Raw genomic sequence first — 27976 nt, 5'->3', positions numbered from 1 at the left:
GGGTAAAGGTGTTTTCTGGGTGTGTGTGTGTAAAGCCATTTTCAACTATATCGGCTGCTTTTGCTGGCACTCCGGTGACGTGAGTAGCTGCGGTCGCTTCTGCTGTCAGAACCGTAGGATCGGTGACTCCTGTGCCACAGGAAGGAAAAGCATGAGTGAAAACCTCCCTGCCACCAGCCCTGGAGTTTCAGTGCACTCTTCAAGCCTCATTCATTCATTGCCAGGACTGGGGCTTGAACTCAGGGCCCTGGGTACTGTCCCTGAGCTTTTTTTTTGGCTCTGCTTCTGGTTTTCTGGTGGTCACTGGAGTCTCATGTCTGGAAGCCTGGCGACTCAGGAGGCTGAGATGTGAGGATTCAAAACCAATCTGGGCAGGAAAGTCTGTGAGATTCTTACAGTCAATTAACCAACAGGAAACCAGAAGTGGAGCACTAGCCTTGAGCAAAAAGTGCTTAGGGTCAATGACCAGGCCTTGAGTTCAAGCCTCACAACAGAGAAAGAAAGAAGAAAGAAGAAAGAGAGAGAGAGAGAGAGAGAGAGAGAGAGAGAGAGAGAGAGAGAGAGAGAGAGAGAGAGAGAAAGAAAGAAAGAAAAAAAGAAAGAAAGAGAAAAAGCAGAAAGAAAGAAAGAAAGAAAGAAAGAAAGAAAGAAAGAAAGAAAGAAAGAAAAAAAGAAAGAAAGAGAAAAAGCAAGCCAGCCAGCCTCCTGGGCTTTTCTGCCTGGGCTAGCTTTGAACCTCTAATCTTCAGATCTCTGAGTAGCTAGGATGATAGGATGATGTTGGTTTTAGGGCTTCAGCTCAAGGCCAGCTCTCTACCACTTTGAGCCACAGTGCCACTTCTGGGTTTGGGGTGGTTCACTGGAGAGAACAGCCTCAGACTTTCCTGCCCCAGGCAGCCTTGAACCATGATCCTCAGATCTCAGCCTCCGGAGTGGCTAGGATGACGGGGGTGAGCCACCTCGCCCAGCTGACATTTTTACATGAACAAAACAAAACACCTCCTTCAGCCGGGTGCAGTGGCTCACGCCTGTCATCCTAGCTACTCAGGAGGCTGAGATCTGAGGATCGAGGTTCAAAGCCAGCCCCAACGCTCAAGTCCCTGAGACTCTTACCTCCAATGAACCACTAGGAAACCAGAAACGGGGCTGGGGTGGTAGCCTGGTGCTGACGAGCTCAGGGACAGCGCCCAGGCCCTGACTTCAAGCCCCATGACAGACAAAAACAGAACAAAACAAAACCTCCTTTAGACTCAAACACGGGAGCCACCGCTTTCGGCCGGCGGTGCTACACGCCAGCATTTGAACTTCCCGCGAGGGGGGTTGGCGGGGACCTACCTAGACCTCCAGTGGCGCCTGCCTCTGCGGTAATGGCGGCGGCTATGGCGGCGGCTGGGGCTGCGGCTGCGGCTGCGGCTGTAGTAGCTGTCGTATGAGTAAGACCTGTTCAACGGCAACAGATTCCGAGGCTCAAAGCCCTCCTTCTTCCAGACCCCAAGAGCCACCGAGCAACGCCGGGACCCCACAGCACATTGAAGGGAGAATGATCCATTCCTCACCACTGACTCAGTCTGCTGGCTCTGATTTGGCCATTATAATTTGACATGATCGCTAACGTGGAGCATAATGGGCCGGCAGATTCAACAAAAATGGTCAGCCTTCATTTTTTTTTTGCCAGTCCTGGGTCTTGAACTCAGGGCCTGAGCACTGTCCTTGGACTTTCTCAAGACCAGAGCTCTACCACTTCAGCCACAGCACCACTTCTGGCTTTTTTTTTCTATGTATGTGGTACAGAGGAATCGAACCCGGGTCTTTGTGCATGCTAGACAGCGGTGGCTCTCAGCTGTTATCCTGGAGAGCGCTAACCTAGAGCAAAAAGAGCTCAGGGACAGGGCCCAGGCTCCAAGTTCAAGCCCCAGGACCCTGGCCTCCCCTCCTCCTGAGTGCAAGCCCTAGTAAAGAAAACAACACAAAGCCAACATCACCAACATGTCACACACACAAAAAACCCTAAACGACTTAGGGTGGGGATGGAGCTCAGTAGTTAGAGGTGAGGATCTGGGTTCAATTCTTGGCTCCCAAAAGTAAACCACTACAGGAACCCCCTACATCACAAGACTGACAAGACAATGCTTCCCCCCCCCACCCCTCCGCCCCCCAAGCCCTTGCCTACCTGGAGCGGCTGCGGGCACTGGAAGAGCTGCTCTCAGACAGGCTCCTGCTGGATGTCCTAGTGGGAATGTGTCATTTTGTGGGTCCGGCATCGGCCTATGTGCAGAAGCTGCCCCCCCTTTTTATTTGGCCCATCTAAGTGAACATACAGTGAAATCTTGTAACTCTGCATAGGGAAAGTACCGTGGATTTTGTTTTTAAAGGCCACTGGACTTGAATCAAACATTGTTAAGAAAGACACAGAGTCCATCGGGGAGGGGACCCATAAGTGTATGCAGTGCCCCCGTCTCTCAGCACACGCATACTTCTCTTGACCGCCTCTCTGCAACCCTTTGTCCCCGTCTCTGTCCTGTCGAGGTGGAAGGTTGAGGAGGGGAGCCGCGTGGTCGGGGCCTCTGGGTTCTCTTGCCTCACTGCCAGTGGCTGGCAGGGGTGGGGTGAGAGCCGGGCTGGCTCAGGGCCGCCGTCCCCGGCGGCAGCCACAGTGGAGACACACGGGTGGCGGGCCCGGCTCACCTGTGACTCTTGTAACTGCAGTAGGAGCTGCTCCGGCTGCGGGTTCGACCTCTGCCGTACCGGCCCCGGCTCCGGCTTCTTGAGTAGCTCCTCGACCTACAATTATTATTGTTTTCACTGTGGCCGGGCACTGTCCCTGAGCTCCTCTGCCACTCGAGCCCCAGAGCCACCTGCGGTCACCCGGAGGACAGAAGCGTCTCACAGACTCCCCTGCCCGGGTGGCACTGAGCTGCGATCCTCAGGCCTCAGCCTTCCGAGCCGCGGGGGTGACGGGCGGGCGCCACGGCGATCACGACCGGAAACAACACAGCTGCGGCGCTCGAGGCTCCTGCACCGCCTCGGGAGCGGGGAGGCTGAGGCCTGAGGACGGCGGCCGGAGCCCCGCGAGCCACGGCACCGCCTCGGGCTTTCTCTGCGCGGTGCTGAGCGCCTCCCCTAGGCCACCCGGCCCGGCCCGCGGCCCGTACCGGTAGGAGGACGTGGAGCTCCTGGAGGGGCTCCTGGAGCGGCTGTAGGAGGCGGAGCGCGCCCTGCGCCGGGCCTTCGGGGCGGACTCGCTGCGGGAGCGGCTGGGGCTCGGGGACGGGCGCGCGCCGTCGCGGCCGGGCGTCGGCTCCTCGCTCGAGCTCTCCCGGTTCCGGGGCCGCCGGTTCAGCCGCGCCGTCTTGCGGACCTCGTCGAAGAGCGAGCCGGGCCGGACCTTGTTCTTGCTCTTGATCTCGATGCGCAGGCCCGGCGGCTTGGCGGCCGGCGGCGGGGCCGGGGCGGCGGGCGCCGTCGAGGCTCTCGCGTCCGCGGGCGGGGCGGGTGCGGCGGTGGCGGCGGCCGCCAGGCTCTCCACGCCGCGCAGGGGCTTCCACTTCCTGTCCAGCAGGCGGACCGGGCTCTCCTCGGCCGCTTCCTTCCTCCCAGCGCTCGGCTCGGCGCCGGCGGCCCCGCGCTCCGGCCCGGCTCCCTCTGCGCCGGGGCAGGGGGCGCGGGGCGGTGGCTCCGGGGTCCCCGACTCGGGGGCGCCGGGCTCCGGGACGCCGGGCGCGGGCTCGGCCGGGGAGGCGCCCGTGTCCGGGGTGCAGATCTCCATGCTGTCGTCGGCGGGCGTCGGGGCGCGCGCGGCGGCTTCGGGGGGCGAGCGGGGCGTCGGCTCCGCGGGCCCGGGGGGCAGGGCCCGGGGCTCGGGGGCCGTCTCCTGGGGGGGCGTCCGGGCGTGGCGTCCGGGGTCCCGGGGGCCCTCGGGCTGGGGCGCCCGGGCCGCGTGGCCGCGGAGGCCGCCGTGTCCGGCCGCGTCCGGCTCCCGCGCGGCGGCCGCCGGCTGCTCGCCCGCCTCCTCCTCGTCCTCCTCGCCGAACTCGAGCGGCGGCTGCCAGCGGAAGGCCTGGCCGCGCTCCGGGGTGCCGCGCCTCCTGTCCTTGCGGGGCTTCTTGGGGCGCTCCCGGGCGGCGCCGCGGCCGGGCTCCGAGCGGGCCGGGGAGGCCCTGCGCGCCCCGGCGGCGGCGGCGGCGGCGTCGGACTCCGAGTCGGACGAGGCCTCGCCTTCCTCCTTGTCCGACCGGGACCGGGACGGGGTCGGGGACCGGCGGCGGGGGCCGGCGCGGCGCGGCGTGGCGTCGGGCTCGGGCCCGGCCTGGCCGCCGTCGTCCCAGCGGCTCCGGGAGCGGCTCCTCGTCGCGGGGCGGGCGCGCTCCGCCGGCGCCCCCCAGCCCGGCCGCGGCGTCCGCCCGGCCCCCGGCGGCGGCCCGTCCGAGGAGGCGTCCGAGGAGGAGCGGCTGCGGGCCCGGGGCGGGGCCGGGCGGCCTCCCCCGCCGCCCGCCCTCCTCCGCAGGCTCTTCCCGGGGCCGCCGCCCTGCGCTCGGCCCGCTCTGCGCCGCCGCTTGGCTCGCCACCCGTCGTCCTCGTCGCTGCTGGCCGAGGAGGAGGAGCGGGAGGAGGAGGAGGAGGAGGAGCGGCCGTGCCGGCGGGCCGCGCTGCAGGACCGCGAGCGGGTGGAGGACCGCGAGGACGAGCGGCTGCCGGAGGAGCTGCGGCGGCTGCGGCCGCTGTCCGAGTCCGGGGCGGCGGGGCGCGGCGGGGCGGCGGGGCCGGGCGGCGGGGGCGCGGCCCGGGCCCTCATCTCCTGCACGCGCTCGTACGACGGCTTCCAGGGCTTCTGGCCGGGCTTCCAGCGGGACGGCGGCGGGCTGTCGCTCAGCGGGAGCACGGGGACGCGCTCGGCCGGGGCCGGGGCGGGGGCCGGGGCCGGGGCCGGGGCGGCGACGGGCTGGGCGGGCTCGGGCCGGGCGGGCGGGCACGGCGCCCTCCGCGGGGAGGCGGACGCGGTCCTGCGGGGGCCCGAGCGGGAGCTGGCGCTGGACCGGGAGGCCGCCCTGGGCCGGGCGCTGCCGCCCCGCGAGGCGGACGGCGACCTGGACGAGGCGCGCTCCTCCCTGTCCGACTTGGACCAGGCTCTGGGGGAGGAGGGCGGCGAGGAGGAGGACGAGGTGGAGGACGACGCGGAGGAGGAGGCGGAGGAGGACGAGCGCGGCCCCCGGGCCCGGCGGCGGGGCGGCTGGCCGCCGTGCGCGGAGGAGCGGGCGGACTCGGGGTCGGACGGCGGCGCCCTCCGCCTCCGGGCCGGCCGGTGTCGGCGGCAGCGCTTCTGCTTCTTGGCCTTGCGCCGGCGCCGGCCCTTCTTCTCCTTCCGCCGCCTCCTGCGGGCCGCGCCGGCCGCCGCGCGTCTCCCGGCGCTGAGGTCCGAATGGTAGCCGGGGTGCGACCAGGACCTGGATCGCTGCGACGCGCTCCTGTCGTCCCACCGGCTGGAGCAGGGGTCGCTCAGCCTGCGGACACGCGCGACACGCGGGCGGTGAGCTGGGGCGCGCGCCCGCCGAGCACCCGGCACCCCACGACTCGGCACCCGGCCGGGACAGGGGGGTGGAGGCCCGAGGCCGGCACCGCAGTCTCGTCCCGCACCCACGCAGGACACGAGCCCCAAGCTCAACCACCATCGTGGGCCCGAAAAGACCCCCGCGCCTGGCTCAGCGGCAGTGGGGGGGGGGGAAGCAGGGGTCAGAGTGACCTTGACCTTGACCTAGCCTCGGAGAGGGACCAGACAGGGCGAGGCGGCTCTGCCGTGTGTGGACTTGAACACCTACTCGGGGAGCTGGCGGCTGCCGCCATCTGCCAACACAGCACAGCTCCTGAGCCCCCCTTTTTTTTTTGCATTGCTGGTGGCTGGGTGGAGATACGTCTCAAGACCAGGCCTGCCTGGCCTGGCTTTGAACGGTGCCCCAGATCCTCCCCGGCAGCCTTGAGCCTGGCTGAAATGAACTGGTTTTGCTGTCCACCCACTAATTTGTCAGGGACTGGGACAACTGGGGAAAGGAGGGAAGGTTCTACGAAGTCTCCACACCCGCGGCTTCTCCCCAGGACACTCTCCTTGGTGACAGCTGTCTTCCAGCTGTCCACATTTAACACGGAGCTATGAACTAGGCCAACAGGCCCATAACGCTTGAACTGCAGCGCCCACACACACACACACGTCTTACTTGTCGCCTTTACTCCATTTCTCCCCGCTTGGTGGCCTGTAGGCTCGGAGTCTCTGCATCTCCTCCTTCCAATGGGGCGGCGTCTCACTGCTGCCATTATCCTCCGACTCGGAACACGACCGTGGCCGTGGAGGCGTGTGATAGCGCTTGAGACACAGAGAAGGAAAGGGCTGTTTTAAAAATGCCTCTTGCCAGGGGCGGTGGCTCACGCCTGTCATCCTGGCTATTCAGGAGGCTGAGGTCTGAGGATTGTGGTTCAAAACCAGCCCTGGCATTAGAGTCTGTGAGCCTCTTATCTCCAATGAACCACTAGAAAATTGGAAGGGGCTCTGTGGCTGAAGGGGTAGGGCGGCAGCCTTGAGCTGAAGAGCTCAGGGACAGCGCCCAGGCCCCGAGTTCAAGTCCCACAACTGACCAAAAAAAAACAAAAACAAAGAAAAGCCTCCTCTCAGTCTGTGACGAGCCAGTGAGGCAGATCTGACCTCCCCTCCCTTCCTTCAGAGGCAAGGAGTCTATGGACCCCCAAGGCCGGGATGGAGAGAGATGGGGACATTCCCTTAAACCCTTTAATCTAAGGGCTATTGTGCCCAACAGCCGGCATTCCCCAGGACCCTAAAAAAATTCCAGTACATCTGCTGATTATTTCATATGTAGTTCATTTCCCACCCAAACAAGCCCTCTCCAGCACACAGCTGTGGATTCCGCTCCACAGCCCTCCCTGCCTTCCTAAAAACCACAGGAAACAACCAATTCCCTGCACAGAAAACATCCCAGGATTTTACTGACAGGTTATTTAAAAAAAAAAAAAAAGTTGTTTTTTAAGTAATTTGAAAAGAGAACAGGTCTTTAAACACATACAATTGTGCCTCTTCCTTTAATCTTCCGGCCAGACTTGGATACAGACGGTTTCTGATCCCTCAGGACAGGTGTAGCATCTAGAATCTTCCTAGAAGAAGGAGACATGATGAAAATGAACAACGAGCCTGTGTAAGCTGGGTGTCCAGGGCTCACATCTGGAATCGCAGCTTCTGAGGGGACTGAGGCAGGAGGACTGCATGCGAAGGCAGCGAGGGGCAGGAAATTCCCTGAGATTCTGTCGTCACCACTAAACTACCAAAAACACACACACACACAAAAACTGAAGTGGACTTGTGGCTCAAGTGTGGAGTGATAGCCTTGAGTAAAAGATGCTCACAGATAGAAAAACAGATCCCACCCTCCAGTGGCTCACGCCTGCCATCCTAGCTGCTCAGGAGGCTGAGATCTGAGGACTGCGGTTCAAAGCCAGCTAGGGCATTAAAAGACTGTGAGACTCTTATCTCCAATGAACCACTAGAAAATTGGAAGTGGGGCTGTGGCTCACTTGAGCTGAAGAGCTCAGGGACAGCGCCCAGGCCCAGAGTTCAAGCCCCATGACCGACCAGGGGTGGGAGGGAAGCAAAACGTTTTAATTACTTAGTTGTATTCAGAGTTCAACTCTTCTGCTAACCAAAACCTCCCTTTATTGTGAGGTCAGGGCAATACGGGGGTCATACACTCTTTCCACATCTCCTGAGTACTCTTTCCAGCTGGCTGGTATAACGGAATTCCCTGGAGCTCAGGGAGGAGGATCACAAGTTTGAGGCCAGCCTGGGCAACAGAGCAAATCCCAGTCTCTCCCCTCACCAAACTGCACCCCTCTCCTTTTCCCTGTGCTTGGGTGGAATGTGAGTTCTGACAGGTGAGTCTGGTACCACTCATTAACCTGGCATCTCCAGCTCAGGCTGCGCTCCACGCATGCGCTGAGGGACTGGTTCGGCCGGGAAAGGCGATGGCGGAGGATGAGGGAAGAGGCCGCAAAGCACTTACGGCTCAGGCTCCGCAGCCACCACGGGCATGTCTCTTCTCAATAAAAACCGGTTCTCGGGCACTGGGGGAATCTCTTCCGGGCGGACGACGGGCTTCTCCCTTTTAGCACAGGACTCCACCGACCTTTTCTCGTTGGCATAGCTTCTCTCAGAGTGACTTTGAAACAACAAACCCAGTCGCCTGTTAACCCCCGCCCACCTGCATTCCACCACAATAAATACAAGCACGACAAGCGTGAGGCCGTAGCTTCTATCAACTCTCACACACACACACACACACACACACACACACACACCACTTACCAGAAACCCTACAAATCCTGGATAGAATATGTCTATAATACTCCTAGATTTCCCAGATTTCAGTTCAGTTGAAGTTCACAATTGCCAGCGTTTGTAATACTAAGTAAGAAAACTGAATTTGCTGAGCCATGTGTTTCCTGTGCTGGTACATGTGTACACGCGTGTGCACGCATGTGCACGCGCACTAGTTTAGAGAAGCCTGGGTGCTTCACACCTACCATTTTGGACTCACTGCATGTGTGTTTCTCGGCTCCTCTGAACTACTGGCTTCCTTTCGCCGCTTCTTTGAATGTTTAGCTTTGGGCCTCCTCTTCCGCTTCCTTCTCCTGCTTCTCCCTCGTTCCGTCTCACTGTCTGAGGACTCCGAAGAGGACGAGGAACTGGAAGAAGCTGAGTCTTCAGAATGGGTTGGTTTCTTCCTTTTTTTCTCAAAAGCTTTTAATGAAATTTTTGACCAAATAAATAAATAAATAAAAACTAGTACTAGATGGCAGCACCTTATAATCTCAGCCCCCTGAATAGCTAGGATTACAGGCGTAGTCAGGGTTGGAAGGGTTACAAGAGTCCAGGGGTCAGGGCTGGAGCATGGTCTAGTGGTAGAGTGAGTGCTTGCCTAGCATGCATGAAGCCCTGGGTTCGATTCCTCAGTATACCACGTGGACAAAAAACAAAAGCCAGAAGTGGCGCTGTGGCTCAAGTGGTAGAGCACTAACCTGGAGAAAAAAGCAGCTCAGGGACAGTGTTTAGACTCTGAGTTCAAGCCCCAGTACTGGCAAAAATAAATAAATAAATGAAGATGAACAAGGAGACAGAGGCAAAGCAGAGAGTTATTGAGTTACTGTTAGGATACTGTTCTAGGCCAGGCCTTAGGTGGCTTGGACCTGGCTGGCAGCCTGGGAAAGTAACAGGAGGTTGTATTTGACAAGACATAGAATATACAAGCATCAGTGCTACTGTCCTACCACTCAGGCTTGGTTTGTTTTTTTTTGTCTTACTTCCTGCGATCTAGGAGGTATGCCTAAACGAGAGGCGCCCACAATTGCTTTACACCTGTATCTTAGCTGCCTTTGCCACCCCAAAAGTTCTTACCATCTTTCGCCGATTTGGCGGCGAGCACCCCGCAGTCAATAACTCGCACGTCTGCATATGGTCGGCTTGCCGCGTCCGTTTTAAGATTTTCAATCTGTTCAATAACCTCAAAACCGGAGATCACCAGGCCAAAGACAACGTGAACCCTGTCACAACACAAATTCAAGGGAAGCAACTGTTCTGAGGGCAACAGAGACAACTGCACAGACCTAAAAGGGAAGCCAAGTGTTTGGTTTATGAAGTAGCAAGAACAGGACTGGGATTTTGAATGGAAAGAAGCCACAATCGAAGGAAATCGTAACACTTTGGGTCCCATCTTGGGCCTTGTTTTTTTGACTTTAGGGTAAAGATTCTCATTAACAACAAGTTAGAGCACGCTTGATATGGAGAAACCTTTTTTTTTTTTTTGAACTCGGGGCCTGGGCACTGTCCCTGAGCTCTTTTGCTCAAGGCAAGTGCTCTACCACTTTGAGCCACAGCTCCACTTCTGGTTTTCTGGTGGTTTATGGGAAAGTCTTTCTGGCTACCCAAATCACTGGCCATGACAATAAAGAAGGGGTGCTTACCCATCCAGGTGTGGGGCAGGCTTCGTGGTACTGTGTGACAAACATCAACAGAAGGATGACATCGAAAACGACACGTTCAGATGAAGAGAGCAGAGTGTTTAAACGGCATGGAGAGAACAAAGTAAAGATAAAAAAAAAAAATACAGGGGAGAATGTTAAGCATAATATCCATCTACCCTTGAAGATCCCCAAAACAGCAATAAAAAAAACAAAACAAAAAAGAAAACCAAGATCATAATAAATTAGTCATCTTTGCTAGATCATATGCACAATGGAACACAAAATACATTTCATTGGAGCTATAGCCATAAATGGAGAGCATAAATACGCATTAAAATGGAAATGCCTCTTGAGTCCAAAACAAAGTAACAAATAGCAAATAAAAAACCCTCAAAAACTGTCGGCATCATTAAATAAAGCTCCGCTGCCCTGTAGGCCTGAGTTCACTGAACTGCATCTTCTCTTTGCTAGTTCTCACGCTGAGTGGGTCTGTTATCTGTAACCGCCTCCCCGTCCCCCCAACCCCCCCCCCCCGCCACCCCCCCCCCAGCTGCCCTCAGCCTTCACACCCCTCTCTGCTTCACAGCTTTGAATATTCCAGGTAGAAAAGATCCAATCTGCCTGCTCTGCTGATGTCAGTCAGTAAAGCTGAGAAACATGGTATCTTAAGATTCCCAGGGTAACCTCCCCCCACCCTAACACCCTAACACCCGACCAACCTCCTCCACCAATGGTCTGTGAGTTATTCTTAGGAAGCTGGGGGGGGGGCCAGGTACAGGTAGCTAAGGTGTTGTGAATCCATGCTGGCTTTACTACAGCTTGATTACCCACTTTCCTGCTACATCCATTGGATATAACTAGACTTGAACAGCTACTTGAGAGGTAGGAGAGACTGTTCCTATCAGGCCAGATCGAAGCAGTCAACTATACAAAAAAGACCCCACCTAAATCATTTTGTTCCTGTTTAAGGCAATTCTAAGACACATACAGCAACAGAACACAATTGAAACCTTCACAACAATCCAGACACTTCACCGCAGCAGCAGAAAAGAGGACGCTTATACTTACATTAAGAGTATTCAGCTCTGTAAGAGGACTATAGTATTTAACTTAAAAATCAGATAAAATCAAATGGCAACTTAAAAGTTCCAGAACTTTACAGAAACCTTAAGTTTGAAAAGCCCAAGTCACCTAAATTCCTTAGGAGAAGACTAAGCAAGCCCAGTCAGTGGAATTGTTAAAATAAAAATTAAAAAAAACCCCAAGCAACAAGAAAGAAAATGAAAGAAGAGGAAAAGAAAAGCTAGCCAATTGGTGAGCACCAATGCTTGAGATGGTAATATTAGAAACCAACTTGGCCAGGAACTTTTAAAACTGTTACCAACTTTTTTTTTTTTTTTTTTTTAAACCAAAGCTCTGGGAAAAGAAGAACAAACAGGCAAATAAGCTAGACAGTGATTCCCTTAGCTAAATGATGCGGGGAGGACAAAGTGCAAGGTACTGAGCCTGGTACGACTCTGAGTGCTGACATAGCCTAGCACTGGGCAAACTCTACAGATTGTTCTAGAACCACAAAGCCCAAGTCAACTTGCCATCTTAGCTAATAGCAACCCTGGAAACAGAGAAACAAAACCACTTTCGGACAAACCTCTGGAGAAAATGAGACAAAACATCCTGTCTAGCTAGCTCCCTGATAGAGCGAATGCTAGCTGGGTGTGAGCCCATCATCTTTATGAGTCCGGGTTTTGTTTGTTGTTGTTTTATTTCAGTGCTGGACTCGAATCGAGGTCCTCACTTATGCTAATGAGATACACAAGCTGGTGTGTGTTAATCCAAACAATAACTGAAGAATAAACAAACTCGGTTCTTCGTTGTAATGGACAACTTTCACGCTAGCCACATGGACGAGAATAATTACATTTGCTTGTCTCAGCAGTTCAGGGTGCAGGAATGTAAATGTGTGCTTTAATTGGGTTTGATGACGTATTACGAATATTGAAAGTATTATTTTTTTTTCAAAAGCCTACAATCTAGAGGGAGAAATCCCAGCCTCGGCGGGCTTTTCCCAGCACTGGGCTGAGAGTCTGTCTTCACAGGCAGAGAGCATAAGCTGAGTGCCGTCACTCAGGGGGAAAAAATGAGCAGAGACCTGAACTGCATTCATTGTAAAACCTTCTCAAGATTTACAAATATGTCAATTAGAGATAACTGATCATCTCAGTTTCCTACACCCCTCTTCATTTACACTTATATAAATTTTAGAAATGAAAACCATCTCTGTTATTTGAAAGTAGCACCTTCATTTTGATCAAACATTTGGCCTTCAGCATCCATGACTAGTTACCCACAGAAACGTGAGCCGTGACTGTCAATGGTAATAGAAAATGGTGTGGATAACTTGGATGTAAACAAACTGCTGAAAGAAAAATCTATTTCCCAGAAGCAATATCAAACACACTTTGTCTTACTTGTATTGTTGCTATATAGAACAAGCAGAAAGTTTTAAATTATTTTTTTAACGTTTCAATGCACATAACAACAGGATTACAGAGATAAAAGCAAAGAAAGAAAAGAGAGAGAAAGAGAAAGAAAGAAAGAGAGAGAGAGAGAGAGCCTTAAGAGTAATGAGACATTACCTTTGGAGCGCACGATGTAACAGTTTCTGTAAATTTTACACAAAAATGGCAAGAAATAAATTGTAATACACTTTTAAGACAAGACTGAATCTATGTTTTAATATCAATATAACTTTGAAATTAAATACTTTTAGGATTTGTATGCAAAGCATGAAAGCTGTTTAAAATGGAGGGCTCTGAATTTTCTTTCACATGGGGGTGTTTGTAGAGAGAGGTTCAAGGAAAGAACGGGGACAGGTGGTTGACGCGAATGCTCTAATCTACACGTGTCAATAACAGCTATTAGCAACATAGTTCATTTGTTTTTCCCCTCCCAAATCCCAGAAACTAGCTAAGACCACTGACCATCTTCCTCGAAAAAGAAAAAAAAAGAGTAAAATATCTTGATTATAAGCATAAATGGAAAATGAAAATCAAAGTGCCTGGAGGTTATAGTTGGTTGAAAATGAACATTTTCTTTAGAGAAAAAAATGTAAGCATATATTCAAAACAGAATTTCAAGTCTTTTGTTTGTTGGTTTTAAACTAATTCACTTCATTAGTGAAGGAAGCTTTTACGCCTTACATTTTTAAACTTTCTTAGATTACACACCATGGTAGAGTTCACAGTAGAGTTTTTTTTACAAGAGAGCCAGTGAGTCACTGTACTTGAAGCTGTCAAATCACTCAATGTAATATGAAAATGACAAAATTGCCTAGTGGAATTACTTGGGGTTTCCTCAGATTAAAAGGCAAAAGAGGTGACTAAGAGTTTGTTATCTAATCTTGATCCCAGCATTTTTTCCCACAGCTAATCTCTTCTAATTTTTTTCAAAACATACACACTATGATCAATTTTAAATGAGTAAACTTTAAATATATTATTACTCAGACCTTTCTCCCCTAACACACCAGAGGGGGGGAAAAAAAAAAAAAACCCAATCCCAATACCCAGTGAACAAAATACTTCAGAGGAATTTTGGAAATAATGAAGTCTGAAATATTTAAAAATAGAAACTTTAATTTCTTGCGAAAGTAATGATATATGGACTAGTGCAAAAAACGTTTGAAATAATGTGTGGTTATCAATAAATATAGTAAAAATAAAAATGTAGTTCTAAGTATAAGAGAGCATGGAATAGGAAAACAAAGGTTCTTTGTTTTTGCCCAGTCCCAGGGCTTGAGCTCAGGGCCTGAGCACTGTCCTTGGACTTTCTCAAGGCTAGAGCTCTACCACTTGAGCCTCAGCACCACTTCCAGCCTTTTTTATGTATGTGGTACCGAGGAATCGAATCCCGGGCTTCATGCACGCTAGGCAAGCACTCTACCACTAAGCCACAGGCCTAGCCCACTACAGGCTTTTATGAGCAGTTTATGGGAATCTCATGGGGACTTTTCTGCTCTGCCTGGCCTTGAATCTCGATCTTCAGATCTCAGCCTCCTGCGTAGTCAGGATTTACATTTGTTTTTGCTCCCCACAATTTCAACAGCCTCCTGAACCCTCTAAAACCACCCTTCACATCCCTGTGACCTTTTCTATGAAACAAGGGACCCTCAGGGCATGCCTGACTTTTCCAGGACATAAAAGAATTCTACAAACTTCTACGCAGTCCCCACACGGCTCCCTGCGGTCACGATGGCGAGCGGGACCCAGCTATGACTACTGCAGGGTCACCAATCCCTGGATTCTGTGTGGTGGCACAGCCTGAGCTGCCCGCTGGTGTGCACGTGTACGCTGCTGGGCAAGGAAGGGAAGCCCGTCCGTCTAGTGAGAACCAGACGGCTCCAAGCCATTCAATGTCTGCACATAAAACATGAGCTTGTATGACTCTATTTTCACAGCAAAACGTGCATCTGCTTATCTTTAAGAGCAGGGAGCATTAAAGGTATCAAAACCTAACTCACAGGAGATGAAATACTTAGGAAATAAAACAAATATCAACTGATAGCCAGTGTAATGTTCAAGCCTAGAAGAGTTATTTAATAACAAAAGATAACAAGTTCTACCTCATCATCTTTTTTTGGGGGGGTCCTGGGGCTTGAACTCAGGGCCTGAGCACTATCCCTGAGCTTTTTGGGTTGTTGTTCAAGGCTACTGCTTTTACCAGCTGAGCCACAGAACCACTTCCAGCTCTTCCTGTATATGCGATACCAAGGAATCGAACCCAGAGCTTTGTGCAAGCTAGGCAAGCAGTCTACCACTGGGCTGCGCTCCTGGCCCTCTACCTCATCTTCTGAATCACTACTTTCCTTTCCCCTGCAAGGTCTTCATCTTTTTTTTTTTTTTTTTTGGGGGGGGGAAGGTGTTCTGGGGCTTGAACTCAAGGCCTGATCGCTGTCCCTGAGCTTCTTTTTTTGCTCAAGGCTAGGGCTCTACCACTTGAGCCACAGCACCACTTCCTGCTTTTTCTGTGTATGTGCTGAGGAACTGAACCCAGGGCATCATGTATGCTAGGCAAGCACTCTACCACTAACTCTGAAGACAAAATTACGGGCGGAGGGCTAGAGGCAGAGCTCAGCAATGAAGCATCTGTTCAAGGCCATGAGGTCAAACACACAGCCCTATGCACATACTCACTCTATTACAACCAGAGTTATTAGTAATAGGAGGGAAAAAAGTTCCCAAAATATGACTTAACTGCCTAGCAAAATGTTGATTGCTTCTAACACTCAGCTTAAATAAACGCATAGCATAATGGTTAATAGAATCATAGGTTATATTTATATTATAAATAAAAACACGGCCTAGAGTCTACAGCATTGTTTTCCTAAAGTTTCTACAACCTGGACGTCACAGGATTTCCCCATTCTCATTCACAATTATCTACCCAATGAAAAGTATAGCGTAATGATCACTAAAATTCCTTTCCAGTCGGATACTATTATTCTATTGTCTGTCACTTTAGATCCTACAATTTTATTATTTTATTGCTCTATTTCTGCAAGGCTGGTGAACACACATTCTAGGCAAGCTATCACCAGTGAGCCACACAGCAATGAGAGCTGTTCTTGGGCTATTTTAGGGATGAGGATGGTGATACCATACAATGAGAAACCCCCGACTTAAGGTGGTAACTAACTCTGCTCCCAGGTCTCTGAATTCACTCCAAATTGCTTTCAAGGTGAACCACAGACTTCTTAGTGATTCAGAGATAGTGCCACATGCCACTTTTTTTAACTTTTCTTTTTTGTCAGTCATGGGACTTGAACTCTGGGCCTGGGCGCTGTCCCTGAGCTCTTTAGCTCAAGGCTAGTACTCTACTACTTGAGCCTCTTATATTTTTTTGAGCAGCACAATTCCACGAAGAATCAGTTTTCTTCTATAGAAGCTCAAGAGAAAAAAAAGTCAAAACCATTGTGAATAATACAACAGTTGTTGTAAGGATTACAAACAGCTTTATAGAAGAAAATCCGATTTCCAACCTCCCAGTTAGTTGTTCAGTTAAAGCAAGGAATACATACACAATTGTGTTTCACAGTGCCTGCTTTAGGTAGGGGCTCTGCTAGGTTTGTCAGAAATAAAAATAGTGAAGGTAAACACTACAAGGATCTTTGTGAAGGGCCCTTGGTAAATGCCTATACGCCCAGCACTACATTTACCCATCCTTTCCTTTTTTGGGGGGGGAATGGGGGTGGGTGGAAGGCTGGTCCTGGATCTTGAACTCAGGGCGAGGGTGCTGTCCCTGTGCTGCTTTTTTTGCTAGAGGCTAGCACTCTACCCCTTGAGCTACAGGTCCACTTCCAGGTTGGGTTTTTTGATAGTTTAGTAGAGATAATGGTCTCACAGACTTTCTTGCCTGAGCTGACTTTGAACCACAATCCTCAGATCTCAGCCTCCTGAGTAGCTAGGATGCTAGGTGTAAGTCACTGATGCCTGGCTGCAAATTGTCTCATTGGCAATTGCAGAGATGCTGGCAGAAACTCCAAGTACAATTTTACACAAATGTAGTAGGAGTCCTTATGAAGCTTACAATCAGTGTTTCTGTTGCTGTTTTTGTTTTTGTCAGTCATGGGACTTGAACTCTGAGCTCGTCAGCTCAAGGTTAGCACTTTAGTGCTTTGAGCGCCACTTCTGGTTTTCTGGTGGATCACTGGAAAGAAGAGTTTCAGGGACTTTTATGCCCAGGCTGTCTTTGAACCACAATCCTCCAGATCTCAGCCTCTCGAATAGCTAGGATCACAGGTATGAGCCACTGGCGCCCGGCTCATGGTCTTTCTTGCCTGAGCTGGCTTCAAACCCTGGTCTTGAGTTCTCAGCCTTCTGAGTAGCTAGGATGACAAGCTCACATGAGCCACTAGCACCTGGCCAAAAAAAAACCTTTTTTTCTGATAAACCCGTAAATAAAATCTTTTCCCTATACGACATAGTATGAGACTCACTTCTGCTCAAAAACATTAAACCTCATGCTCAACAATGACCTTTCAGATCTTGTATGAAGAGATTATAATCTATAAAAGTTAGGTTTGGAGGCTGGAAGTTTGGCCTAGTGGTAGAGTGCTTGCCTTGCATGCACGAAGACCCAGGTTCAATTCCTCGGTACCACATACATAAGAAAAAAAGCCAGAAGTAGTACTGAGGCTTAAGTGGTAGAGTTGTAGCCTACCACTAGAACAAGTCCAAGGACAGTGCTCAGGCCCCGAGTTCAAGCCCAAGACTAGCAAAAAATAAAATAAAAGTTTTGGAGTTTAGATAAAAATGTAACTAAAAGTAGCTCAGTGGTAACATGCTTGCTTAGCAAGTACAAGGCTCTGAGTTCAAAGCCCAATACTACCAAAACAAACAAACAGACAAAACAATGAAAGGATATAATCAGAAGTGGGCCTGAGGCCCTATTTAGAATTTTAGCACGAGAAATAAGATTTGGGTCATGCTTGCATGTACAATCAGGTACTTTTATATATGTGCATGAGTGTATGTGTATATGTGCATATATTTTGAAGTATAGGGTTTGAACTCGGGGCCTTGAGCCATTTTTCTAGTCCAGGATGTATATATGTATTTGTGTGTATATGTAGCTAACTTCCGCAATCTCAAGTTTGCAGAATAAAAATCGCATTATACATTTTTGGCAGAAGGTACTCCCTCTTTGGGTTAACTCAATTATGCAGAGACTTTACAAACTTGAGGTTTAATGTTGACCCAGCACAAGATCAATTATTTTGTGTGTGTGTGTGTCTGTCTGTCTGTCCCATCCCCCCCCCCAGCTGTATCTCATCAGAAAAGAATGATACTTCTCTCCAAAGTGGCTCAAAAAGGGGGAAAAAAGCCACTTCATGACAGCTCACTCAAAGCAACTGCTTTTATGCTTAGGCCATATATTACCAACAATTTTTAAATGTTAGTAAGTTTATACACCAATATAGTTTTAATAAACTGAGACTAAGCCATTTTCTTCTCTCATGATGACAGCTTATACTGCAAATAATCTACACCTTCAGGTTATCTTTTTTTTTTTGGGGGGGGGGGGGGGGTGCCAATCCTGGTGTTTGAACTCAGGGCATGGGTGCTATCCCTGAACACTGTACCGCTCTACCACTTGAACCGTATCTCCACTTCTGACTTTTCTGGGTCATTAACTGAAGATAAAAGAGTCTCATCAACTTTTCTGCCCTGGCTGGCTTCGAACCCCCATCTTCAGAACTCAGCCTCCTGAGTGGTTGGGACTGCCTGCTGGCTTCATGTTTCCTTTGTATTTCCTACCCTTCCATGTTAAGACTCTGTGACAATGTGCGTGGATGCTGAGGTAGTAGATGATGACTGGTTACCACATTCATAATGAAACCCAAGCATTTAACGGCCGCGTTAGTTTAACTCCGCCACCTCCCTGATGAGCAGGGCTTCTGGGATTAGGAAAGGGCTCCATTCTGAATCATGCCTACTCACATGAAAAACTGGGAACCATTGGTATGTTTCCCTCGATTTGCCATTGACAAAAGGAACGCTCTGTCATGTTTGAGAATAAAGTTTTCATCTGTTTGAAGAAAACACAAATTCGTGAGCCTCCCAATTACAGCCACTTTCAAAGGAATCATGTTCAAGTCATAAACAGGATGAAATTCCTCTTCTGGTCAGTATAGTTATTTGACATTTAGGGAAAAAAAAAAGTTTTTTGTTGTTTTTTTTTTAAACTAATCAAGTCATAAAAGGCCCAAAGATACTAATTAAAGCCTTGAGAGAAAAAAAAAAAAAAGAACATGTATTTTAAAACTTTATACAAACAGCCTTAGAATAGTCATTTTTAGTAGCAACGGACTGTGGATAAAGAGCTATAAAATGTTAACTTTCAGAGAAACCTAGGAATAAGCTTTTAGGAAAACTCTCTAAAATAAAGCTCATTTCCTTCAAATTCCCAATTATCATGCCAAGTAAACTACACATGGGTGAAGCTTAATAATCCTCTTATAGATCTAATTTTCATAGGTAGGTAAATCTGTTAGTGCATGGAAGCAAAGCTAGTCTATGAGAGAAAAAAGAAAAACATTAGAGGAAGTTTTAGGGACATGTGTAAATAAATAAAATATATGGATAATCCATAGGATCACAAAATTATCTAAGGAAGTTTTGTAAATATAAACGTTTAAATGGCAAAACACAATTTTAAGGTATAAAAGCACCTGCTGTTTGGGACAACTACATTAGAATGGACATTAAGTTGAAATTGCTACATGCTAATAGAAGCAATTTTAGATGAGGGAAAATTTTGCCATCCAAGTCACTGAGAGAAGATTTTCATTCCAGCAGAAACATCCTTAAAATTAACTCCAACTTCCTTTTCTAAAACAATACTAAGACAAACCAATCTTTCTTTAGAACAAATAGAAAAAACAAAACAAAAAAACTTGAAAAGGAATTACCTTGGGAACAGGGCTTCTGAAAAAGAGTAATAATCCATTTTCTCCCAAAGGAAATATAAGAGACTATTATAACACTGCAGATTTTATGGCATTAAACCTAATGGATTTTTTTTTTTTCAAAAATAAATCTCTGCAACTGACTTTTCTAAGGCTTTTTGGGGCAAATTCAATAGTTCAGATTTATGCAAATGCAACTATTGTAGGAATAAAACACAAATCACATAGTAGTTTTTTGTTTTGTTTTTTAGTATATAAAAGAAAACATACAAACCTTTGAGAAAGGAGGAAATATCATTGTATTTAGAGAAATTGCTAGGTTTGGGGGAGGGGGGGAGGGGGATCCACAACCAGAATCTTTTTCCTGATGTAGCAGTAACAACTCATTGGGAAAAGAAAACAAGATACAGAGGCATGTATGAAATAACACAGAGAAGTTTCCACATCTTCAAACAAAATAAGAAATCCTACAACAGCCCTGACCTGGACTGTCCAGCAATGTATTAGGAAGGGTGCGAGGGAACAGAATTGGAGTTTGTGTTACTGAGCTTCGTTCTCTTACCTTTTCATTTTGCAAAAGACCACAATTCTCTATAAACAAAAGAATATGTTGACAGTTTTAGGCAGGAAGATAGGAGTTTTCATGTATATAGTTGCCTAATCTCCATGCTGAGAGTCATGTTTAACCATAAAGTTAGCCTTAATTCATCTCGGCAATTAAGTTATAGATTACCATAAAAAAAAAATCTATCCCCAAATTCATGCAAATACAAGTATTGTCATGCAGCATTAGTTTCATGCAAAAAGTGAACTACAAGTAAGCCTCTCCTCATTAAAGGTATATGACCAAACTTAACTTGCTTTAACATCAGAACTGCAAAGACCACAAGATATGAAGCCTTACCTTTAAAATAGCCTCCGTAAATGGATTCTCCACCTTTTCCATTACCTACAAATAGTGCCACAGTGAGCAAAGTGAAAATGTAAACAACAAAAACATCCACATGCCTCGTACATATAATTAATGCACGTAAAAATTTTTTTTACATGTGCTGGAATTACAGGTGTATGCCACTACGCCCAGCCATAAGTTATCTTTGATGGAAAGATATCTGTTGAAACCTCTTGTAATTCTTGCCACAGCCAGAGTTTTAAGGATCCTCACTTAACTTTACAGTAGTCAGACTTACTAAGTTCTACAATAAATACAACCGGATAGTACCCTGGGATTTGTTTGAAAGGAATTTACCTAAGTGATTACATTTCTGGAATAAATGACATGAGAGTACAATTAAAATGCCAGAGCATTCATTTCATTTCTTTTCAGACATTCTGGAGCTACAAGATTTAAAAATTGTAACTAACCAATAATAGCAAGATATGGAAACCATCGGCAGTGATAACATTAACAATAACAATAAGCTATTTTAAAACCCGATGGATGTAATGGTTGGAAACAGAAGCATCCCGTTACCTTCGCTGAAGTCTCCACCCTGAATCATAAAGTTTTTAACCACACGGTGGAACGTGGAGCCTTTATAACATAATTTCTTTCCTGTGGTTTTCCCACGGCCCTTCTCCCCTGGGAGGAAAAGGAAACAAAGTTGTAGCTACACAAAGCCATCCTTCTCTGAAAAAGAACCCAACAAATCAACTCTGTCAAATCCCTGGGCTATGAAGTGGCTCCAGCAGTAGAGTTGCTTGCCTAGCAAGCAAGAGGCCCGGAATTCAGCCACCCAAACCTTTCCTATGTGCTAGATACCACAAAAGATGTAAGAAACATACAATGGGAAAAAAAAATACAAAATAGCATATGGATGTTAAATCATTTAGAATGAAATGGAAGGTGTTCAAAGTACTGAAATTTGTAAATTTCGACTAAGGCAAATTAATTGTGAAGGTCAAAATTAATTTTTTTTTTTTTGGCCTATTCTGGGGCTTGAACTCAGGGCCTGGGTGCTGTCCCTGAGCCCCTCTGTACTCAAGGCTAGCACTTAGCACTCTGAGCCACAGCACTACTTCCAGTTTTTTGAGTATTTTATTTGGCGATAGAGAGTCTCACAGGGATTTTTTTCTGCCCAGGATGGCTTTGAACCCCAATCCTCAGATCTCAGCCTCCTGAGTAGCTAGGATGACAGGTGTGAGCCACCAGTGTCCCTTTCTATTTCTTTCTCCTGTTTTCATTTGCAGAACTATTATCTTAACTCATAGAGAAAGCAGTGCAAAGTATTTTTAAGCTGTAAAACTCAATCACATGAAAGTTTACATTTTATTTCATGAATCCCTATGTTTTTTTTGTGAAAATAGCTACTATACTAGAAAAAGGTAAGTAATTGGGAAAAAAAAAATCCCCTTACCTGAGCATAGGCAAAGGAAATTTTTGCATGTTTTCGGACATATGTCTGAGAAGAGCTGAAACATAATGCGACCAACTGAAATTAAAAAAAAAAAAAGGTTGGGGGAAAAAGAAAGAACAGCAAGTTGATTAGATACATTTTATAAAACGCAAACATACACAGAAAAAGGTTTTATAGCTAGGTGCTACTGACTCACAACTGTCATCCTTGCTAGTCAGGAGGCTAAGATGTAGGGATCACAGTCTGAGGCCAACCTGGGCAGGAAGTCCACAAGACTCTCCCCTCTTAGAACACGGCATTAAGACTGGGTGCCATCTACGGCATTTGTAAGTAGGGGATTCATTTTGTTTATTTCTTCCCTGTTGGCTCATCACCTGCTAGGAAGATGCTCCACCATTGAGCTACCTCCCCTGACCACAATTAGATGTTTCCCTGTGCAATTTTTGAGAAAACTTTTTGAAAAGCTCTTTCCTCACTTCTAGACAGCTTTGTCAGTAACTCAAGCCTTGCCTCTACTGTCTAATTAAAAACAACTTTTTTAGCTCAAACCTGCTTATTCCAGTTAACTTGTTTTGGGGGGAGGGGCTAAAGAACTGACCATCTGAGTCAGAATTATGTCCCACCAATAATTCAAGGCTAGACTGTAGGGTCTGGAAAGTTCTGCCCTTACTTGACCCAATACATACGCAATAAAAGCAGTTGTTTTGCAAAGATAAAATGAACATGTGTATTGTGTATGTCAGATATTATACAAGCTACTTTACAAGCATAGACTATTCTGCAAGTAAATGGTTTCAGATTTTTAAGAAACAGTGCACTGTCATGAGGAATGAGGATAGAGAAAACAAGGAAATTTCAAATTAAAGATTTTTTTTTTTTTTTTTTGCCAGTCCTGGGCTTGAGCTCAGGGCCTGAGCACTGTCCTTGGACTTTCTCAAGGCTAGAGCTCTACCACTTGAGCCTCAGCACCACTTCCAGCTTTTTTCTATGTATGTGGTACTGAGGAATCGAACCCGGGTCTTTGTGCATGCTAGGCAAGCACGCTACCACTAGGCCAAACTCCTGGCCCGATTTTTGTTTTTTATGTTATAAATGCACACTAAAAATTTCTTACATTCTCTCTCTCTCTCTCTCTCTCTCTCTCTCTCTCTCCATATATATATATATATTTTTTTTTTTTTTTTTTAAATTTTGTGTGTGTTTTGCTTTGTTTGGTCATGGGGCTTGTTGAACTCAGGGTTTGGATGCTGTCCTTGTGCTCTTCAGCTCAAGGCTAGCACTCCACCACGACACAGCACCACTTCCAGTTTTCTGATGATTCACTGGAAATAAGTGTCTCATAGACTTTTGTGCCTTGGCTGGCTTTGAACTGACATCCTCAGATCTCAGCCTTCTGAGTAGCTAGGATTACAGGTGTGAGCCACTGGTACCTGGCTAAAATCAACTATAGCCTTTAAGACTATCAATACTGAAAACAAGCATTTAGCTATAAAATCTAAATGACACTGAGGAAATCTGACAACTAATCATTTAGCACTTTTGGCTCCTCTGTCAAGAAGCATGGTGGCTTTCCAATCATGCTGGGGACAAGAAAGACTCACCAATCATGCTGGGGACAAGAAAGAGTCACAGAACTGGTGATCTAACTGCTTCTCCCTGCTACTCCACCACTTCTGCAGTACTAATTGTAATTAGCAGTCTGCCTAATTAAAATCATGTTCTTTAATTAACCCATCCCATTTAAATTTGTGCTACAAAAACACAATGCAGAGGACAGGTGGGCTGGACTGCTTAGTAACTCCTGTCAACAACCTTTATTAGACAGGCATTAAGTGTCCTGTTGTAACTCACGAGCAATTTTTTTTAATTATTATTTATTTTTTTTTGCCAGTCCTGGGCTTGAACTCAGGGCCTGAGCACTGTCCTTGGACTTTCTAAAGGCCAGAGCTCTACCACTTGAGCCACAGTACCATTTCCAGCTTTTTTTCTATGCATGTGGTACTGAGGAACTGAACTCGGGTCTTCGTGCATGCTTGGCAAGCACTCTACCACAAGCCAAACTCCTGACCTCAGGAGCAATTTTTCTTAAATGGAGGTCACTTAAATTTAATAGTGAAGGCCACTGAAATCACTTTCCACTCACAAGTTTATAGCTCCGGGGAGTTTAAGATGGGAAGTACGCTCGCCCTCTCTTTCAGTGCCAATCCCATCTCCCAAAAGGCATCTGTCTTGAGTTTGAGCTTCAAGTGTGAAGGGAAATTATGAACTATGACTATAACTAGCTTGTTATTTTATATTCTAGAACCATATTAAAGCAAAAAACACAGGACTTCCATTATACAAAAAGGTTAACTTACTTGAACAGGGTCACAAGTACTACTCAAATATTTGCTGAATATTACTTTATCTCAGATAAACTAGGACATGTCACTTTTCAATACTTTAATGAGTGTATTTACTAAGGACACACTTTCAAGTCTTTCTGTATTTCTTAGAAAGAAAGTAAATACAACTGTTTCAACCACAATCTCAATGCTATCTATATGGATAAGCTGCCAAGAACTTACAATATTGTTATCAGATCCATATAAAGGAAAGACATTCCTTTATATGCCTTTAAAGAGATCACCCTGGCGGGGCTGGGAGTTTGGCCTAGTGGTAGAGTGCTTGCCTAGCATGCACGAAGACCCAGGTTCGATTCCTCGGTACCGCATACATAGAAAAAAAGCTGGAAGTGGTGCTGAGGCTCAAGTGGTAGAGCTCTAGCCTTGAGAAAGTCCAAGGACAGTGCTCAGGCCCTGAGCTCAAGCCCAGGACTGGCAAAAAAAAAAAAAAAAGAAAGAAAGAAAGAAAGAAATCACCCTGGCTATCACCTTTTAAAATCAAGTTTAAGCCACTGACAATACAAAACGCTTAATATTATATCTAAAAGGGGAAGAGGGAGTTACATTTTAGGATGTTATCATCAGAAAAGACTGTACTGTAAAAACAAAAGAGAATGGGGGCTGGGAGTTTGGCATAGTGGTAGAGTGCTTGCCTAGCATGCACGAAGACCCGGGTTTGATTCCTCAGTACCACATACATAGAAAAAAAGCTGGAAGTGGTGCTGAGGCTCAAGTGGTAGAGCTGTAGCCTTGAACAGGGCTCAGGCCCTAAGCTCAAGCCCAGGACTGGCCAAAAAAACTAAATAAATAAAAATAAAAAAATAAAAGAGAATGGTACATGTGAGCTAATGCTAGAATGGAATTACATTACAAGTGACTTTCAAGGTTCAAAGTCAGCCTGGTCATAAAAGGACCTGAGACTCTTATCTCCAATTTACTCTAGAAAATGGGAAGCGGGCTTGGCTCCAGGGTAGGGTGGTAGCCTTGAGCTGAAGAGCGCCCAGACCAAGTTCAAGCCCAATGACCCACAAATAAATAAATATATAAAATAACAACTTCAAAGGCCCGAAGTCACACAAAGTATGTCCTCTGATCATAAAGGAACTGGAAATCATTCACACGCGCACGCGTGCGCGCGCGCGCGCACACACGCACACACACACACACACACACACACACGAAACCTAGAAAATATCCCAGAAAAGGTTGAACATAATCTTTCCAAAAAGCCAAAAGGTTCTAATCTAAAACTTCTTGAGTGCCAATAGTTTACCACAAATGGAATATTCCACGATCAGCTAAATGTGACACATGCTAGTCAAAATTCAGGTCCACTAACAGGTTATCTTGTGAACTGGAGGCCTGGCTTTGAATGACAGACAACCTGCCTAAGTGAGAATACAAATTTAATCCTGAGTACCAAACACACACACACAAATCAGTATGTATGATGCAAATATGAAACACATGCACCGTATTTAGATGTGGGAATTATCCTCGAGATATCTTATTATGTATATGTCAATATTCCAAAATCCTAAATCCAAAAACCTTCCCAGTCCTCTGCATTCTGATAAAGGATACTCAATCTCTACACTTAGAAATTAAAACACAGGGCCGGAGTTTAGCCTAGTGGTAGAGTGCTTGCCTAGCACGCACAAAGACCAGGGTTCAATTCCTTGGTACCACATACATAGAAAAGCTCAAGTGGCAAGGCCCTAGCCTTGAAAAAGCCCAAGGAGAGTGCTCAGGTCCTGAGTTCAAGCCCCAGGGACTGACAAAAAAAAAAAGAAAGAAAAAGTAAAGGGGGGAAAAAAAAAAAGAAATTAAAACACTTCTAGCAGGCAGGGTGGTTCATGACTGTCATTCTAGCTACTCAGAAGGCTCAGATCTGAGGATGGAGGTTCAAAGCCAACCCAGGCACTAAAAAAGTCCATGAGGGGTCCAGGAGTTTGGCCTAGTGGTTAAAGTGCTTGCCCAGCATGCATGAAGGCCTGGGTTCGATTCCTCGGTACCACATACATAGAAAAAAGCTGGAAGTGGTGCTGAGGCTCAAGTGGTAGAGCTCTAGCCTTGAGAAAGTCCAAGGACAGTGCTCAGGCCCTGTGCTCAAGCCCAGGACTGGCCAAAAAAAAAAAAAAAAAAGTCCATGAGACTCTTATCTCCAATGAACCACCAGAAAACTGGAAGTGGGGCTGTGGCTCAAGGGCTAGAAGAGTTCAAGGCCTACGACTGGCCAAAATAAATAAATAAAAACACTTCTAGGTTTTTGTATGTTAAAAAGTCTCAGAGAATTATTAGAAGTAGCCTTAAAAAAATGACAAATCAAATTTTGTGGAATACCTATAAATCTCCCTCTGTATTTATGAAATTAAACACTTACGTTAGAAAAGGAATCAAGTCAATGAGCTAAGCTTCCATTATAAGAAACTAAAACAGGAGCAAAGCACTAGAAATGGTAAAAATAGATATTTGAAACAGAAAAAGAGCAGGGGAAAATTCAATGAGACTAAAATCTGTTTCTTTTGTGATAAAAATGACAAATCTCTAAATAGAAAAAAAAAAAGAAGACATCTTACCAGTATCTGGAATGAAAGATAACACATCTCTAGATTATGAGATACAACTTGCAACAATGTCTTAAAAGCCACCAAACTTGGGCCGGGAGTTTGGCCTAGTGGTTAAAGTGCTTGCCTAGCATGCATGAAGACCCGGGTTCGATTCCTCGGTACCACATACATAGAAAAAAGCCGGAAGTGGTGCTGAGGCTCAAGTGGTAGAGCTCTAGCCTTGAGAAAGTCCAAGGACAGTGCTCAGGCCCTGAGCTCAAGCCCAGGACTGGCAAAAAAAAAGAAAAGAGAAAAACAAACAAAAAAAGCCGGTCCTGTGCAGTTCACCATTGTCCACCTAGGAGAGGAGGTGCACTCCCCCTCCCCGCCTTTTCTCTGGCCGCCAAGCTGGGTGGGATGGCCTGTCGGGTGGGTGGGTGGGTGGGTGGGGGACTCAAGAGGCAGACGAGGGACGGAGCAAGGCCAGAATTTCGACTGGCGTGCGCGTGCGCGTGTTCATACGCTCGGAGCACATTTTCTCTTCCCGCCCCCTGGGGCCCCCCCAAAACGCGCAGAGGGCGGGGACCTGCCCTCCCCAGGCCCTCTCCCCACCCCCCACCCCCCCTCCGCAGCTCACCCGGCTCCCGGTTGATCTCGATATCGAAGTGGCACTGGGGTCGGTCCTGCGCCCCCATGACGGCCGAGGGGGCAGCTGGAGCTGGGGGTGGGGGAGGAGGGGGAGGGCGGCGGTCAGGGCCGGGGGTGGGGCGGGGCTGGGCCCGAGCGGGGTCCCGGGGTCGGGGAGGGGCCGGGCGTGGCCCGGGCCACCCCGCGAGGTCACTCCGGGCGCCTCCGGCCCGGCCTCGCCCCCCAACCCCACCCCACCCCACCCCGAGGCCCGGACTGAGGGGAGGGGAGGACCCGGGGCGGGGGTGGGGGGGAGGGAAACAGAGCGTTCCTCTCCAGCCCCGGATTTCGGGGTTCCCCACCAGCTCTTCACCTGGCTGACCACCCCTTCCTCACGGAATGCTTGGCCACCGCCGCCCGGACCCAACGTCGGTAACGGAACGCCAACGCCGCCGCCGCCTCTCCCCCTCCTTCTTCCCCCTCGGCCGACTTCCCAGTGCCACGCCAGATCCCGCGAGAGCAGAGGCAAACCACGCGAGAGCACGACCTCCCCGGGGGGGGGGGTGCGCGCGCGGGCACGAG

General features: G+C 48.2%; 1 protein-coding gene across 1 annotated transcript; it reads right to left on the bottom strand.

Annotated features, from left to right (window-relative positions):
- Positions 1 to 11: 11 nt before the first annotated feature.
- Nktr (natural killer cell triggering receptor) lies at positions 12 to 27848 on the bottom strand. Its single transcript, XM_090323192.1, has 17 exons — positions 27768 to 27848; positions 27405 to 27485; positions 21835 to 21909; positions 20952 to 21059; positions 20382 to 20426; positions 18510 to 18597; positions 10012 to 10041; positions 9446 to 9591; positions 8575 to 8791; positions 8055 to 8210; positions 7065 to 7152; positions 6207 to 6352; positions 3153 to 5498; positions 2686 to 2781; positions 2171 to 2227; positions 1336 to 1440; positions 12 to 129 (listed from the first exon to the last, which is right to left on the bottom strand). Exons 2-17 carry the CDS (start codon positions 27460 to 27462, stop codon positions 42 to 44), a joined length of 3849 nt encoding a protein of 1282 aa, XP_090179318.1. The 5' UTR covers positions 27463 to 27485; positions 27768 to 27848; the 3' UTR covers positions 12 to 41.
- Positions 27849 to 27976: the final 128 nt, after the last annotated feature.

Source organism: Megascapheus bottae, chromosome 32, assembly GCF_031878675.1.
Source record: "Megascapheus bottae isolate mThoBot1 chromosome 32, mThoBot2.hap1, whole genome shotgun sequence".
NCBI classification, from domain to species: domain Eukaryota; kingdom Metazoa; phylum Chordata; class Mammalia; order Rodentia; family Geomyidae; genus Megascapheus; species Megascapheus bottae.
Note: the sequence above shows the minus strand (reverse complement) of the source record. Positions and strands in the feature narration are given on the sequence as shown.